Source organism: Lineus longissimus, chromosome 11, assembly GCF_910592395.1.
Source record: "Lineus longissimus chromosome 11, tnLinLong1.2, whole genome shotgun sequence".
NCBI lineage: Eukaryota > Metazoa > Nemertea > Pilidiophora > Heteronemertea > Lineidae > Lineus > Lineus longissimus.
The window spans coordinates 13,710,821-13,728,117 of NC_088318.1; the positions used below are offsets into that span (position 1 = coordinate 13,710,821).

The 17,297-nt window shown below is 39.2% G+C and overlaps 2 protein-coding genes across 3 annotated transcripts; one reads left to right on the forward strand and one right to left on the reverse strand.

The window, feature by feature from the left end:
- Positions 1–749: 749 nt before the first annotated feature.
- On the forward strand, positions 750–9,487 carry LOC135495842 (gigaxonin-like). Its single transcript, XM_064784823.1, has 5 exons — positions 750–968; positions 1,741–2,046; positions 3,373–3,729; positions 4,130–4,275; positions 4,559–9,487. The coding sequence occupies exons 1-5, from the start codon at positions 769–771 to the stop codon at positions 5,413–5,415; spliced, it is 1,866 nt and encodes a 621-aa protein (XP_064640893.1). The 5' UTR covers positions 750–768; the 3' UTR covers positions 5,416–9,487.
- A 941-nt stretch (positions 9,488–10,428) lies between these two features.
- Positions 10,429–17,268, reverse strand: LOC135496170 (leucine-rich repeat-containing protein 69-like). 2 transcript variants are annotated; one of them, XM_064785321.1, is made up of 8 exons: positions 17,085–17,268; positions 16,538–16,664; positions 16,179–16,251; positions 15,680–15,875; positions 15,118–15,291; positions 14,477–14,517; positions 13,030–13,168; positions 10,429–11,407 (listed from the first exon to the last, which is right to left on the reverse strand). In XM_064785321.1, the coding sequence occupies exons 1-8, from the start codon at positions 17,259–17,261 to the stop codon at positions 11,297–11,299; spliced, it is 1,038 nt and encodes a 345-aa protein (XP_064641391.1). In that variant the 5' UTR covers positions 17,262–17,268; the 3' UTR covers positions 10,429–11,296. The 2 variants fall into 2 exon arrangements, with proteins under 2 accessions (XP_064641391.1, XP_064641390.1); XM_064785320.1 differs by having other exon boundaries at positions 11,292–13,168.
- Positions 17,269–17,297: the final 29 nt, after the last annotated feature.

Below are 17,297 nucleotides of genomic sequence, written 5' to 3' on the forward strand. Positions count from 1 at the left end.
AACAATGGTATTTACTAGTTGCGAGGAGATTTAAAGTTGTTATTACAGTTCAGCGATTGTTCAGTGATCATGTTCGGAGAAGTCACGGTCCTACAGGGATCGCTTTGTGCATGAAAAACCCAACGTATCTCAATACCAAGGTTGTCCCTTTAAAATGTCCATTTTTGGTTCAGGAAGTCTTTTCGTGTCTTTCCCCTAATGTCATTACCAGGGTTAGCTGAGCACTGGGTTTCTAGTTATCTTACAGGGCTACAAACACTTTAATCTCTATTTTCGTGTCAAGTTTCTATATTTGGGCCCTCACAATGAATAATGACACCATTGACCTGATTTCGGGGAACTGGGTCACCACCTGGGCGGCGTATTAACGGGGTATTAACCAGATCAGCAAATCAGTGACTATTAATTATTAACCGCATATGTCGGAGAGGAATAATTCATTTCTTCATCCTCTAAATACAGCATAAAGACAATTGACCCTCACGAAGTCAATCAATGCTGAGAGTAAGATCGATTTTTTTCCGCTCAAACCTTTGGTATACATTGTATATTCTTTTATTGACGAAGTGATCCAAGAAAAGCATCGGGGTTCAATCCGCGGTCAGGTCAAACAGGCGCCCAGGTCTAATTTTAGAATCGGAATACGCACTTTATGTGCATAGGTTTCTCTGTGTTCCTGGACGCGAGAGTGTCGACTTGACCGACATGCGTATCGCGAGAACTGGAATGAGAGCAGACACCAAGGAGCAGACACAGATCGGGACAGAAATGGACGGGCTCGGGCTCCCTTGCGAATATATTGGCACAAATGTCATGAAATTATCCCATTCCCTTCATGCAAACAATCTCCTAAATGCTCTAAATGAAAGTAGAAAGAATCCAGCTTTATGTGATGGCCTAGTCTTAGTTGAAAACTCCGAAGTTCCCGTCCAGAAAAATGTTTTGGCTGCTTGCAGTCCTTATTTCAGGTGAGTACACACAGCATTACACTACAGTCGCTGTACATTTTACAGTACACTAGCTTTTACCATGTTACACTGTATTTCACTATCATTTCCATCTGTCAGTCGGTCACTCGCTGTACATTTGCACTAGCTTTTACCATGTTGTACTGTATTTCTCTATCATTTCCATCTGTCAGTCGGTCACTCACTGTACATTTGCACTAGCTTTTACCATGTTACACTGTATTTCACTATCAATCATATCCATCCGTTAGTCGGTCACTCGCTGTACAATTGCACTAGCTTTTACCATGTTGTACTGCATTTCTTTATCACTTCATCTGTCACTGTAGTCTGTACATTTGACAGCATAGCCTTTACCATACACCGCATAACCGTGTTGTAGGCCTAGCCTAGACCAGCCCCTAGCTGACTGTATTTCTTTATCACTTCATCTGTGTATTATGGCTGGCATTGCTGTGGCTGCAGCACATTACTTAATAAATATGTGGAATTCTGTATGTGAATGAAGGCGCTGATGATGTTCAAGTGTAGCAATGTGTGAATTTCTACTTGACTTGAATTGAATTTTAGAGACATAATCTCAGTTAGTCAGTTTGATAGACTTTTTCGACAAAGATGATTTAGAATTTAGAGCCCAAAGCAAACAAATGCGCACTTTCCGAACACGCCAGAAGGCCTTAGCGGACTTTGGAGAATGCCATAAGCCATTTGTACAGAGTACCGAGATTGTACTCTGCAACATATAATATTTGGTCATCTCTTTAACTTTCAGGGCGGTCTACCAATATGAGAGTAAAGACAAGTCTGTTATCTGTCTAAACCACCTTAGCCCATCAGTGTTCGGCCTTGTGCTTGACTACATCTATACTTCCGAGATTGTACTATGCGAAGAGAACATCCAAGATGTCCTCCAGGCCTCTGATCTGCTCCTTCTCATGGACCTCAAAGAACTCTGCTGCGACTACCTCGAACAGTGCCTGTCGGCGGTCAATTGCCTTGGTATAATTGAATTCAGCGACACCTACAGTTGCCTGCGGGTACTACACACAGCGTTAGATTATTTAGATGAGCATTTCAAGTAAGTCGTATTCCCTTGTTGTTTGAGGGACCATATCAAAATTCTGTGTTGCTAAAAAATATAAACCTTTTTCCAAAACCCATTTTCCTCTGGAAACATCATGAAATTAGACTACGTTGAAGTTTAACTCGTCATCAATCGCTGTATGTGTCTTATGTAAACATTTTATTTCCTCGGGTCTGTCAATTTTGAGATGCCCCCTTCTCTCTGCAGATGTTTTATTTGTCACGGAGTAAAAAGTTACACTAATAACGTTAAACAGATTGGAGTTAAAAGTAACACTAAACTCTTAGTCTAATTTCATGTTTTACAGTAAAATTTATGGAATAAAACTCCGCCAAATTACCCATATGTGACCCGTCACAGCAAAACCAGGCGCATGTCGCACAGAAGATGAGCCTAAATGACACCAGGAGATAATGGAAGAAATTGATGTGCTCATATTTCACAAAAGGCAGACAATAGAGAATTGAACAAACAGTCCGTCTCAACCTGCCAAGCTGAGAGCGACATGCGCCTGGTTTTGCTATGACGGGTCACATATGTGATTATCTGATTTTGAGAAAATCTGAAGCAGATTCAGTTTCAGTGTAAACAAGCAGGACTCACTTCAGAGCAGCCAGGATTGTAAATATTGACTTTGTCTAGAGATTGTGTTTACCCTGATAGTGACCCCTAGACCGAGGGTCACCCTAGATTATCATCAGCTAAAACAAGATCACCAAGTGCTTGCTTTCCTATTGTGACGAAGTTCACTTGTGGTCAATATTGTCTCAGCGGTGCCCTGGCTGTATTGACTTGTTTGGGGACTGGTTTGGTTGAATGATGACACAGACTTGAGCTAATTTGCTTAAAAACCACAGCCGCATCAAATTTTTGCTAAAATTCAAATTTTCGTCCCTAGTCATGGAATTTTATTTGATAGTTTCAACCAATAAGATCATATTTCCGACTGCACTTGTAATCTTGACAGCTGAGATGGCTGGACAAGCTTTCCCTGAAAAGGGCATTTTCCGGTCAAGTTCACTCAGTTGTGAAGTGTAAAATGGAGTAAGAAATTTTATTTCAAAAAGGCATCTGGAAATTATAAAGGCATGCCATGAAAAACTTAATATTTTCATGTAATACATGACTGGTTATTAAACCATCAGTGACCTCTTAATAACTTTTTCACAATCAGACTTCTTCACTGTTGAATTTCAAGTCCACTGACCTGTGGTCATCCTGACCATGGTCAGGGCATGTGTGAACGATCCCTAAAGGTAAAAAGTGGTTTTGATTTTTGCTGTGTTGGCAGCACTTTGTATTTTCATCCTCTATTTTCAGTGAAGTTCGATACACAGAGGAATACGTCATGCTGCCAGTACATAGGATATCACAAATATTGAAACGTGCCAGTCTAAAAGTGTCATCAGAAAACATCATAATCGACTCTTTGTTCCATTGGGCCAATCATGACCCTCACAACCGAACTGCATATCTGAAGGAAATCATGAGGAACTCAATCCAGCTGTCGCGGTTGAACTATGAAGCACTTCACGTGCCTAGTTTGGACGGCATGAATCGCTGGGATATCATACGATTGATGAACGAGATTCAGAAGGAGCAAGAAGACCAAGAAACTAAACTTCGGGGTTATAGTAATGTTGTTGTGATGGCTGGGGGAGAGGGGCCGTGTTTACAGTAAGTGTATCCCTCCTTATTGATCTGATCCTGGTTCCTGAGAAGTGAGAGGGCAAATTGTCATTGTTTTTCCATGCTAAATGGAATTTGTTAACACCTTGGCAGGTGTCAGACTAAAGTGTGTGGCGGGGGGGGGCAGGATAGTGTTCTGTTTCACTTAGTATGAAAAATCTTAGGTGTCGGTCTGGAAGATGTGTGTAGAGCATCCTTGCACAAAAAAGCTAGAGGGTGATTTGCATCTGCTGAAAATGTACATGTTATTGAAAATGACAGCTCCCCTCGGGGAAAAAAATTCATCATGCTTATTGACTAGTTGGTAAACTCGGGCCCAGATTCGACCTCCCTTTAATAAACCTAGTCAATTCGAATGCTTACCTGTAGTTCTGATCTTATCTTTCAGAGACGACAGTAGTTCAGGTGATCTGGGTGAGGTGAAACGTACCGTGTCATTCGTTGTGCCACATGAAAGTCAGTGCCAAGATGGAGTATGGATTGATTTACCACCGATGCTCTCACCGAGAGTAAATCATGGACTTGTCGAAGCAGGTAAAGCTTAAGGGTTAACACTGATTCAGGAAGTGTACAACGGTTTCGTCTCAACAGTGTTTTCAGAGATGAAGACATGATGAGTTAACTACATGTACATGTATATGTCAACCTGAACCAAATGGTCTGATACTCCCTAAAAAGAGATGACCAAGTTACAGTAAAACGGAATCTGAAATTCTTTGCGGTTGCTCCATGAAAAATTATGTGTTTGCACCTTCATTTATCTATCATCATTTATCTTCATTCATTCACAGGTCAGAAATTGTGTTTTCTTTTTTAGGTGGCTGTCTATTCGTTGTTGGAGGCCGAGACCACCTTGGCCACATCTTGAACTCCGGCGAAAAGTACGACCCAGCAACCAACCAGTGGACAGCAATCCCACCCATGTCACACGCCAGGGTCGGATTTGGACTCGTAGCCATTGATGATAAGATATATGCTATTGGGGGTAGCAATGACATGTCGGATCCAATGATTTGTTTAGAGGAGTTCTGTATCTATACTAATAAATGGCGAACCCTTCCTGAAATGAGCTTGAAACGTGCGTGGTCAGCTTACGCCGTGGTAAACAAGAAAATATATGTGATCGGTGGGGGAATTATGGGAAAATTATACGAGGCGGTGGAATGTTTTGATCCAAAGCGTGAGTCGTGGACGTCTGTTGCACCAATGAAGGAGCGCCGATTTGACGCTAGAGCTGTCGGTGTTGGGGACAATGTTTTCGTTTTTGGCGGCCTACGCAGGCTAGAGTGTCCAAGTGCTATGCACCACGGGTCCGGGATGAAGTTCTGTGGTACGGAGGTGTTTACCGCCAGTCAGAAGCTGTGGTCGACAATGATGTCGGCAAGCGTCGGTATGTGCACCATGTCTGAGACATCTCATATCGATTCAGCTTTAAACGATAAAGATGAGATATATATTATGGGTGACCTTGACACTGGCGATGGCAGCTACAACTTCCTGCGTGCGCTGAACTTGAATACCAATAGATGGCGTCCAGTGATTGGTTCTCGGCCATCTTGGAATCGTAGTAATGGTGCCATGTGCATGTTGAAACTTTCAAATGCATTTATACGCTGTCTAGAAGAACACCACGAGCATCTAAAAATCAGATCGTCTCTCCCTGCTACAGTATAGGGAGTGCCTTGGAGACCTAGGACATGGTGTGCTGTAAAATATAACCAGGCTTTCCGATGTATCGTGTGGAAATGCCCTGTTTACTTCTAAGTCCACAGTGTATTTGTAAGCCTGTGCTATTTGTAGTTTTCGAGTATTCGTATTCATTTTCACATCTTGTTGGTTCTAAAATATCTTTCCTTGGCAAATTTCGTTTTGATTGATTTCAAAAGTTTTTAAAATTTTCCAATCAAAAGAAGCAAGCGTTTATTCTGTTTTGCCTAAAGATTAGCTGGAGCTGGCAATATGCTTCTTTTCTTAATTAAATCTAAAACCAAAAAAATATGTTTTTACTCCCATTCAGCATTTAGGTCTGTAGGCAAATACTTATTTTGATCAAAAGTATAATAGCTGAATTAATTGTAATCTTGATAAAAATGTACTCCATATATTTATATGTAGGTTAATTGAAATTGATAAATTAATCTAAAAAAATTCAAAAAAATTTTGATGTCTTTTGATGTTGTTTTGAATATCTGTATTTGCAGTTAAAATGATTTGAAAAAAAAACCTGTCTAATTTTGTTATTACTGGTAACAGTGGGATGAAGGACTTATTGTCCATGTTCCACATATTTTTCTTGATCTGTTGAGATATATCAGCTCGATTACTTTCTGGAGTAAGGTTTTAATCAAAGTCTTTGTGTGAGTGTATCAATCCGAAGGCCAGCATGTCAGTGTCTGACATGCTGACTGGAAGACGAAGTGAAAAAGTTTGATCGTTCTTATTAGGAATTCTCAATTTAATGAATGCCCTGACGATTTATAGGGTTTCCAAACTTATTGAGCAGAGTTAGATATTTATTCGAAATAAACGTTTGAGGTATTGTATCGATAATTTAAAAAAATTGAGAAAGTAGTGTGAAAGTGTTAAGTCGAGTGTTGAATGTGTTACGAACGTAGCCATAGAATATAATTATGATATTATAATTCAGTGTTCCCACTCTGGATTATATTTCAGTGTTCCCACAAATGGAATAGTAGTGTCAACTGGCGAAGTTTGAATTTCAATTTCTCTCCGAATTCATATTTTCTAACTCTGAATTTGTCTTTCTGAATTTTCTGAAGCCCTCTAAAGGAATCGGGATGAGGAACTTGAGGAATAATATTCGTAGTGCAATGAGTAAAGTAGTTGGATGCCTAAACCTTAGCTTGAACCACCAGGTCAGTGCCTCGGTGCCCAAAATTGGGAATAAGTCTTTGAATTATTAAAGAAAATGGGCACAACCTAGAGACTGATTTGTCCATGTGAAACATTGGAAACTAGTCTATAATGTTTGCCTGATATCCGGTTCCAGCTCTGGTATAGATAATAGCAGCTGCTGACTAGAGTGAATGTGATCATGAACATACATCTAATAGACAAGTTCGAGAAAGGCATGCGTGGTGAGTGTCTGGAACAATATTAGTAGAAGGATCAAACATTTTTATCTTTCTGGTGTTCGGGTAAAGAAAATGAGAAAGAATTACACTTGTATCCACATTATTCATTACCGAATGGACTACTTCATACATCAATTGGGGTCCTATCGAGTCACCATTTGAAAGACACTTGCTTGGACTTTGTTTTGCCTATTATGGACTTACTGTAGTAAAAATGACTCTGGCTGTCTCTCTCGAACTTGTCTGTGTTTGGAGTCTTGTACACTGTTAAATTTTGTTTTAAATGCTATCTTTGATGCCAATCTTTTTGTGATTTTGATTTGACCAAGTGATATGTTCATTGAAATCCATGGAAGAGCATTGCTATTTGAAAATGATACATTAACACAAATTCGTACATGTATTTGAAGTAGAAAGATAAGGAAGAAAAGGCATGTTTAACATGAAATACCTCAGCCAGCCGCCCCCCCCCCCCCCTCCCATTCATAAACTTAATTGTCTGTGTGTAAACCATGTTCTGGGAAGAGCAGTTGAGGCTTAAATAAGTCATTAAAAGTTGAACCAGATTTTCACCAGGTCAATATAAAAAGCTATGTTATAAATGTTTTGTGAGAAGTCTCTAATTTGCTTATAAAAATGTTGTTTTAGGAAGATTGATTTTGTAAATGCTGCTCTAGTGACCCAGACGAATTATGAGGTTAACTGGACACACAACTGGGCTCGGAGCTAATATTATTATACATTACCTAATTAATATTATTGTAAATTACCTAATTAGTGGATGCACTTGGAGCAGGCAAACTGAGGCCAAAAGTTCACCTTATTATCTTCTCGTTTTTGATACAATATTACAAATTTTTACTAAAGGCCAAAGAAAGGAGTTATTGGCTTATTGTAAGTTTTCTTGTGGTGATTCATACTTGTCTTTAAAAAAAATTAAATGAATAATGACAATTTGAAAAGAGGAGGTTATTTCATGATCTATCAGCCAATTCTGTAAATCATGCTATTCAAAATTCAAACCACAGCCTTTACCCTTCCCAAGCCTTTACAGAATGTAGACGGCTATAAGCAAATGCTTAATATACCCTAGCCTGTCACATTGAAAAAAAGTGAACTTGTATCAACCTGACAAAAAATAATAACTTCCCTCAAAATGTTGTTATTGATGTTAAACTAACAAACAGCCTTGTTATACCAGCATTGTTGCTGTAAACACTTCCATTGGCATTGAGTTCATGACTGTCTGACCAGGTAGGTCTTCTATTGTTTGTCTTTCGATAGAATTAAAACATTATCCCACTCACTGAACCCGGGTCGTGAAGGGTAATACTTTACTGGCTTAACTTAAAAGGTAACTCGTGTCAAATTTCACCATATAATGTTTTAGCTGATTTTGACAAATGACTACGTCACTTTCTCGTAAATCGGTAAGGTTTTTCGAATCGAAATGCACATTTTCTAGAAATTGATGGTTTTAATCCCGCCCGGACGGCTCGCTTCGATGCCGTTGAAATTGTGCTACGCCGACGACGTTTTCGCTGATGAAAATGTGCCTTGGTAAATGGGGGGGGGGGGGGGGTTACTTGTAATATACAATGTAGAATGAGGGCAGAGATGAATCAAATAGTTCAAATGTTGTCATATTTCAACGAAATGTATCATTTCAAAAAGCAATGCTTGCTTCTGGATAGTTGACACTTCAGTTTAGGCACTGGAGTTGTAGAAAGGATTAGGTAGCGAGTGTCAGTATATCAAAAAAGATCACCCCTGGGACAGAGGAAGGTAATAGAGAATAATGGACTCATTTTTGGTATGTATAGCACTGTACGCTTGTACATAGTAGATATGGTCCTTGGACAAGTGTGCAGCCTTGTTTGAAGGTGGATGTGATGACTAATAACTGTAGAGGCATAAATGCGCTATGAACTCAGTTCAGAAGTTTAGGTAATCAGTTCTGCTTTTTGTGATGTAGTTGGTGGAAATGAATTAACTCTTATAATTGGAGTTGGCAGATTGAAACCAGATCTGTGATAACTGGTACGAAGGTCAGTTAGTTTAATTGGTCAATATCTTAAGTTCATGGAAGAGTTGGAAGTTGGGATTGGTACATTGTCAGTGCAAGAAAAGATACTGTGTTTAATTCTTAAAAATCCTATGATTTGGCACCCAAAACATGCTTTAATTTCAAGAGGTCTAAATTTGAATTGAATCAGTGTAGAAGAGGAAGTCCTTTAAACAGTGTTTAAAGGAGTGGAAAAAAATTAGTAAAATTAACCTAAAAAAACAGCTGTCAGTTCTTTTGGGAGCTTTTGTATTGTACTTCTTGGTGTTGAAATTGCCCGTCTTGATTTTGTATTTCTTTAAAGGGGTAGCGTCACGAGATGATGTTGGCCAATCACTAATGAGGTTGTCTGCGTTCCTCTATAGAGGGCGTTACTCAAATGTATCAGAAAATGGAGACAGGCCTCCCACACAATCACTCATAATGTAAAACAGCATGAGTAGCTCGTGCCAACCTGACATTATCTCAAGATGCTCCTCCTTTGAAATTCTTATTTACAACAGAGTTTTGGAACATGTATTCAGATTCTTGTTGAAAAATAGTTGTCTTCACTGTTTGAGTATTAAAATTACTTGCAAGTCAATTACTTCTGTCGTTTGTCTTGTTCATTAAGTATTTGAGTGGATCAAGTGCCACGTTGTACTTGTTAGAATGTCATCTCTCAAATCCAAGGGACTTGGGTTGGAACTCCCGTCTTGTCGTGACTTCGTTTTTCACTTGGCATGTATGACCAGCTCCTTGATACCAAAGGGTGCCTGGTTAGGATGTCGTCCCTCAAATCCAAAAGTCATGGCTTCGAACTGGGGTCTTGTCGGGACTTGGTGATTTGGCAAACTCGAGTGACAGTTCCTTGACAGCAAAGAGTGCCTGGTTTGGATGCCGACTCACAAATCCAAGGGTCATGGGTTTGAACTTAGGCCTTGTTGTGACTTCGTTCTTCACTTGTCAAACTCGACCGAGTGCTCAATGAACACCTCTTTGACAAGAGTGCCTCTGCCGAACTTTCAATGGCTATAGATATTGTAAAGAGCTTACAGACAGACCTTTGAAATAGGGGCAAGGGAATTGGTGTTCCTAGAAGCATCATCACCAATGCTTGGCTCCAGCTTTAGTCTGGACCCTTGTCTGGCATGGTTGGACCTGCCAGCATAGCCCTTGGAGACACAGGGACACAAAAGCATGTGCACTCTAGCAAGGTCAGGATCCACGACGAGTCCACTTCACCATTTCCCCCCCCCAAGTCATTCAAAGCTGAGAACAGTGTATAGACACTACTGTGGAGTATGATAGAACGCTACAGGAGTATGAGGGAGGTTATCAGGAAGTGTTGTCCTCGTAGTCCTTGGCGAGGATGTCATCTGGAGGGATGTGCATGAATTCAAAGACCAAAAAATTTTTAAGTCCTGTGGTGGTGTCCTATAATGACCGTAGAGTGTGCTCATCACTTAGCATCTTTGGAAACATTCCAATCTTTCAAGAGAGTAAAACTATATAGAGTGAACAAATCAAATTCCTTCAAAATAATATTTTATTTTGAAAGTAAATACTCAAATTATTATTTACATAAACCATAAACGTCAACCCAATCATTGAGGACGATGATAAAAATGATCTCAATCTTATAAAAAGGGACAGTTGGAAAACAATTTTTCTAATCTCAGGAACATCAACAGAATAGTATGTACTTCCCCTAAAACGTTTCTGGTAAATTGAACCTACTAAATATCAAGAAGTGAGAACTGATGTGTCGAAAGGTTTAAGCCGGTGGAGAGCTGTCTTTCACACTGGCTTGTAACAGGTAAAATAGGCCAACGTTACAGACACTCCTCAACCAGTTTAAACACATTGATACAGTTCGTTATGGATGGATAGTATTTGACAAATTGAAACTCCTCTGCACTCAATCTCAATCAAGCCTATAAAGTATATCACACAAGGTTGGCTTAGATGAATCCAAAATATTGCACTCTCTTTTTTACCATCCCTACCCCCTTCTGCCTGGTGAATAAATATCAGTGAACTTTGTCTTTCTTAACTATCACAACACAAATGATTCAAACTTCTTGACACAGAATTACATAAATATCCCAAGTGAAGTAGAGTATGCAGGGTAGATCCAACAGCTTGCTGGGATTGGTTTTTCAGGTTAAACTAAAATATTGGTATATGAAATATCAATTTGTCAATGATTTGTGCTAGGACTAGGGGAACAAAATGGGTCAAACCCAACCTGACAATGAAAGGATTGTGAAACACACTGATGTTAATAGACAATCCTCAAGCAAGAAGTGTTCGTATGGTGAGCAAAACACAGTTTTTTTCAGAATCTCATATCATATCATGCCAATATAGCCTATCACAGTAGAAGTAGTACAATCCACAGAGTGTGCGAGTCTCACGGAAATGCCACCCCGTAATAACCATGTCCTTTGCTGTTAAAACATTTGTATGAGCAGAGTAGGGCTCGGACTGGGAGGCTTCCTGGAGCATTTGCTGTCTTTAGTGCCTGAAAAAAGTTCAAAAGTATAATGAAAATATGCCGATAGAGGTTTTTTACATGCTAAAGCATGGCATTAAAACATCATTTTACATAATAACATCAATCTATGCCATTAATTAGCTCAATTAGCACTAAAAGTTCTGACCATAGACATTTTCTGCTAAACGTCAAGTAACAAGTTATGAGTTTTTCGACAATATATCTTAAATGCAACATGAAAATTAGATTTTAACAACAAATCTGTATATACTTACAGAAAAACTGAAAAAAAGACAAAGCATCTTGGGAATTAAATAAAGTTTTTGGAGTGGTGCAAACGAATTCAAAACTGTGGCCTATGCCAATTCAGCAGAATATTAAACAGGAAAAGATCATCATTCATCAGAGGTGATCTACAGCTTTTGTGTGATGTTACATGTGGCAGCGCATGGTGGCCAATATGCACATTATTCTCTTGGCCACCTACATCTCACTCCCAAGCTCCCCCTTTTAATCGGCTGATTTAGCAAAGGACATCGTTTGGTAGGGTTAGGAATAGGATCAGTTCACACTTTGGTTTATCTCACAACTAATAATATGAGAATGAGACAAAAATAGAAGTAACTGATCGTACGGTTCAAGGCATATTTCACCAACCCTTTTCCACCAACCTGGTACGGGAGCTTTTGCTTAGCCCTTTATAAAAACATCGGTATAAAGCGTGATAAAATGTCATCCAGTGTCACAAAGCAACAGCTGTAGACAACACAGCAACAGCTGTAGACAATACAGCAACAGCTGCAAACAGATTGAAAACACAGCTGATGCGTTCAAGGCATGTTCGCAGCATGTTTTGAATGGAGCTTGACAGCATCCCAATAGATAACGCCAGCATCTAAATGACTTTAGCAGCAGAAACATACTGCAAATAGAACTTGAGAAGCGAAACTAATTCTAACATGATTTGATAGAACAATTAATGCAACACACTAAGCAAACTTTACACTGCGAGGACAAACAGCGAGGACAAGCTTTGACAGTCGTAAGCAGATCGCTTAGCTAGCTATTCATATCGCCTACTTTAAAATCTTGATTAATAATCCAGATAATGCAGCGTGAATTTACTTCGAAAAATTTAGTTTGATGTAAAATGGAGTCTGGCTCATAACATACAAGGTCTAAGAAGATCTTTCAAATGGAAGAGGGGAGACTATTATCATGACTGAGAGCATGCATATTGCATAAAAAACTCTCAGTTAGAATCACTGTGCAGATTTCAAGAGACCTAGAGTGTACCTGAGTCACTATCACCAGATAAGATTCAGCCACAACATGACAGCATGCTATTAACCACAATCACCAACACCTTGGAAGATCCAGGGAACCACGGGTTCACCGCCCACACCGTAAAGATCAAGTGGATAATTGTTCTCTAAAGGGGATGGGTTTTAACAGCTACCTCCAACAAATCATGGGATGTGACGTTTTATATTTGGGAGGGAGAGAGGCTGATACAGGAATGCTTCAGAAGGCAAAAAGCCCAAGCAAAAGCTCGACACACAGTGTAACGACATGCGATTACGGCACGTCGGGAAAAGTAGAAAGTGAAATCTGCCAAGGGTCCTGCACCAGCAAGGCGTAATACAAACCTTTTTCCCGTCGATAAATTGGACACACTCGAGCCACGTGTTGAGGAATGACTCCCCACAAACTGCACACCGGCTAGATTGTGCCAGCATTTCACGTATCTGCGGGAAGTGGCGGATACTCCTTCTGAGGTAGGACCACCTACCGTGACATAAATGATGACGTGTTAGTTTTGTTTGATTAATGAATAAGACACAAAGTCAATTGATAACATTTTCTTGAAAACGAAATACTGAACATATTATTTCCTAACAGTAGCAGAGTTAGAACTGGAATCTGGGTGTTCATACAAGTGTAAAAACGAGTGCTTGAAGATAAGTCTATATAAGTGGGTCAGGGAAAGGAGGGTATATAAATATATGTACATTATGTAAATCAACAGGGATACTATATGGACCTTTATGGTCTACATGAAGTGATAAAAGTTACAGACAACGCTATAGAATATCAATTATTAGTTAGGGAACTAATTATCAAAGTTTAAAAGGATGCAAGACACAGAAATCATATTAAACGGCAAAGATGTTCCCTCGCTTGTTTAATCAAGTGACTGCTGAACAGGTAGTTAGTGTTATCGTAATCAAATCACAGGCAATGTAAGTATTCTGCTTATCTGAAAGAAATGTCATTTAATCATGAGCAACTGCAAGTGAACCAAGAATCAAACAAACCAACATTTCTGATCATAAAAAATTAAAAATGTCACCACGCAAAACAAATTTCTGCATAAAACTTGCAAAGCACAGCATACAGTGGGCTACCTAATCTTTTTAAATACTTCTTTAAACTAGATTGTAGTAACAATTTGTCACCCAAGCCATCGTCGGGCCAGACATTAAGTTCAATGACACCTATAACAACACAAAGCAAGCTGCTTCTTCGTCACAGTTAGTTTCAGGCTCAATATCACCCAAGTGAATTCACCCTTCTGAGACTGCTTGCTTAAATCAGACAACGAAACTCACTGAATATCGAAAGCAGATGTTCAGAAAAAGAAACTGAGGATTTAAAAGAAAAGTTTTACTCCAGTAATTGCATGAAAAACCGTAATCAAATAATTGAATCACTCATCACCCTTAGTCTGTCATTCTGTACCTGGGGGCTTCCTCCCCTGAGCCAGGGCTCTTTCTGGGGGCTTCCTACCCTGTGCCATTGCTCGTTCTTTAGCCTGTCTCTCTTTAAACTTCCTTTTCATGTCAAAAGTTAATGAAAAGCCAGCGAGAATTATTACCTCACACTTGTAAAACTCTTTCATTTTGCTAAGAAAACATGTCCATACATGTACTAATATACTTCTGAAACAAGTTCATGTTTAAATCAACTCCTCATAGCTGAATTCTTTTTTATGTGTAGAAAACTATTGTAGCACAGCCATAGAATAGCAATTATGCAGAATACAGTTGTCTGCTACTTAGTTGTCCATACCGGTATATCTATGTCACTACATACCTGTTTTTTAATTCTTTCATTACATATCTTGCACACATCTCCTGGATGAAAGAGATCAAAAATCTGTCACAACGTAATTTGATAAACTTAGAAATATAAGTTTAAAAGCTAATTCAGCTTTTTAAGAACAAGACCAATAACACATGGCTCCTATGATACAAACCCTATTTTGTGTTTAATTTCCTAATTGCCATGATCATCTTAAAGGGAACTGGAACCGCCGAGCGATTTATTCAACTTTTCGACTTTCACCGCCCGAGAAAGTCAAACTTCCAACTTCCTATTCGAGTTCAGATTTGTAGCTCCACCCCCAGTGCCCGAGCATGCGCAGTTCAATTTGTTATTATTGAGAATCATGTTAGAATCACGTGAGTCATGCGATCTTTCATTCATGAGTTTTCGTAGTAAATTCCATAGTAGTGACGTCACTCAATGATTGACAGCTAGGCGCCATGTTTCATTCATGCCTCGTTCTGATCACCCGATACGCGGGAAATGAAAACGAGGTCATACGAACTGGCTTGGCGGTTTCAGTTCCCTTTAATCAAGCGGAATATCCTAGTTACTGTTGTTTAATGTTAACTTTTTTACAGATTTCGCTAAAACAAACCTAACCTCAATCAAGATGACCAACCACTAACCTTTAACGACAAGACTTCTTCCTCCTGTATTGAATGAACCGGAATGTTATCAAGTAATGGGTTCTCCTCGCAGTAGAGCTCTTTCAACGGCAAACTTGCCAACTCAGTAGGGAAGATTCTCAACTGATTGGCGGCAATGTCTAATACTCGAAGATTGTACATCTTCCCTAAACTCTGAAAAAACCCAAGAAAACACTCTCATTGCACCTTTTTTCTTCTGCATCTGGTCTTCTGAGCCTTTGTTGTGAGCCAATATTGGATCCTCATTGAGTTATTTGCATCAGGACAAGCTAGTCTTTGGCAAGGGAGGAGGAATTAATCACAATCTTCTTATGATTTTCTCACTTGTCATAGTTCGATACCCAGGACATTTCCTTTTAAGTTGCCAATGCAAAGGCATCAGGTACAATAAAAGAAACCTTGGTTTGACATCTCAATCAAAGAAAAAAGTGACATGCCTAAGGTCTCAAACCATGTGGACTGTCATCCTGTATCGAACCAGGAGTTCAACACATTTAAGTTAAAAGCTATAACCATTCCACCCCTCATATTTCATTCGTACCTCTGGGAGTTCTTTGATCCTATTTTTCTGGAGATATAACTTTTCGAGATTGATTAGGAAGCCAAACTCCAATGGAAGGCCGTTTAGTTTATTGCCAGCTGCTCTCATCTCTCGTAAAGTCGTAACAGCACAAAGCTCAACTGGTAATTCAATCATCTCATTGTTGTCCATGCTCAAGTATTCTAAACTTGATAACCTGAAAAAAAACCATGTACAGCTGGTCTCTTAAAGGTAGAGGAAAAATGCCACCAACCTGGCTTACAAAATTAGCACATTTGCATATGAAACTGTGTCCTTAAATTTTGGATGGGGCACCAGTGTGACTAGTATGCTACCAGGCTGAGGGAGGTAGGTATATGGATGGAAAATTAGTCATAAGATAACACCTGGTCACCAAGTTTGCTGACTGCATAGGAGAGTACCGGTATTCACTGGAATCACCACTGATATTTATAAACCATAAAAAGAGTGTGAAAATGTTGATTAGACTTTTACTTACCGGCATATTTCTGGAGGTAATGTCTCTAATTTATTGTTATTGAGATTCAAGACTGTAAGATTCACTAGGGAACCTGAATGGAAAAAAAAAGGATAAGTATGTCTCTATTACACCATCTCAGTGAACTAGTGAACTAGTGTTTTATTAGACAATTTTGATTGTCTACATCTTCTGTACATGATGTCTTACTCCCAGCTCAGTAAGGTGCTGTCTTCACTCTAACTGAGATAAGGTGGCCAACTCGCTTATTTTAGATTTGCGGGGTTTTTAGCATGCTTTTTAAAACTGACCTGGTACTTTTTATCCAAGTACTCGGTTTTAACATAACATTGTACATGTGTGAACTGTGGTATACTTACTGACAACAGATGGGTTCAATCTCACTAAGTAATTGTTGAAAATATGCAATGTCCTCAAACTTTCTACATATTGCAGGACCTCTGGTAAATCTTCACAGACATTGTTTCCAAGGTTTAAAATTTCAAGCTGTAAAATAGAATGTACAGAGAGTAGTTGGAATGGAAAGAAAGAATATTTGAAATAAGTGATTGTCTAAAATTGTCTAAAATTGTCTTGTATTGTTTGTATGAGTCAATCTAAGCAGTACAATGCCATGCTATAAGCCTTTAAAGGGAAGCAAGGACAAGGTGATACTGATAAAATCGAAAGACAGAATGAGAAGCTGTCAACTCTGCCCCCTGTATGCAGGCTCTGCAGTTGAGACGAGTCATGGACCATGTTTTTGTCAGTGAAATGGTGTCTCCTCGATAATTACGATTTTGAAAACACTAGGAGACATCTTATTCTAAGTTGTGAAACATATGAAATAGGCCTAGATGCCAATTTCGGTATTTGTAAGTTGCTGTAGGGGGCGCTTCGGTCAAAATAATCAACTTTTTCACGCACCTGAAGCAGTGTGGAGAACTCTTTCGGCAATGTTCTCAGATTATTACTTTTCAGTTGGATGTGATTAACTGTTGTTAACTTTCCCACCAACTTTGGAACGTTGTCGAGCTTCTTATTATTCAGATTTAGAAGTTTTGGTTGACTTTTCAAGGCTCGAAGAAGAAGCGTGTCCGCCATTTTGGCTATTTTGGTTGCTAAGTCAGTAAGTGGTCG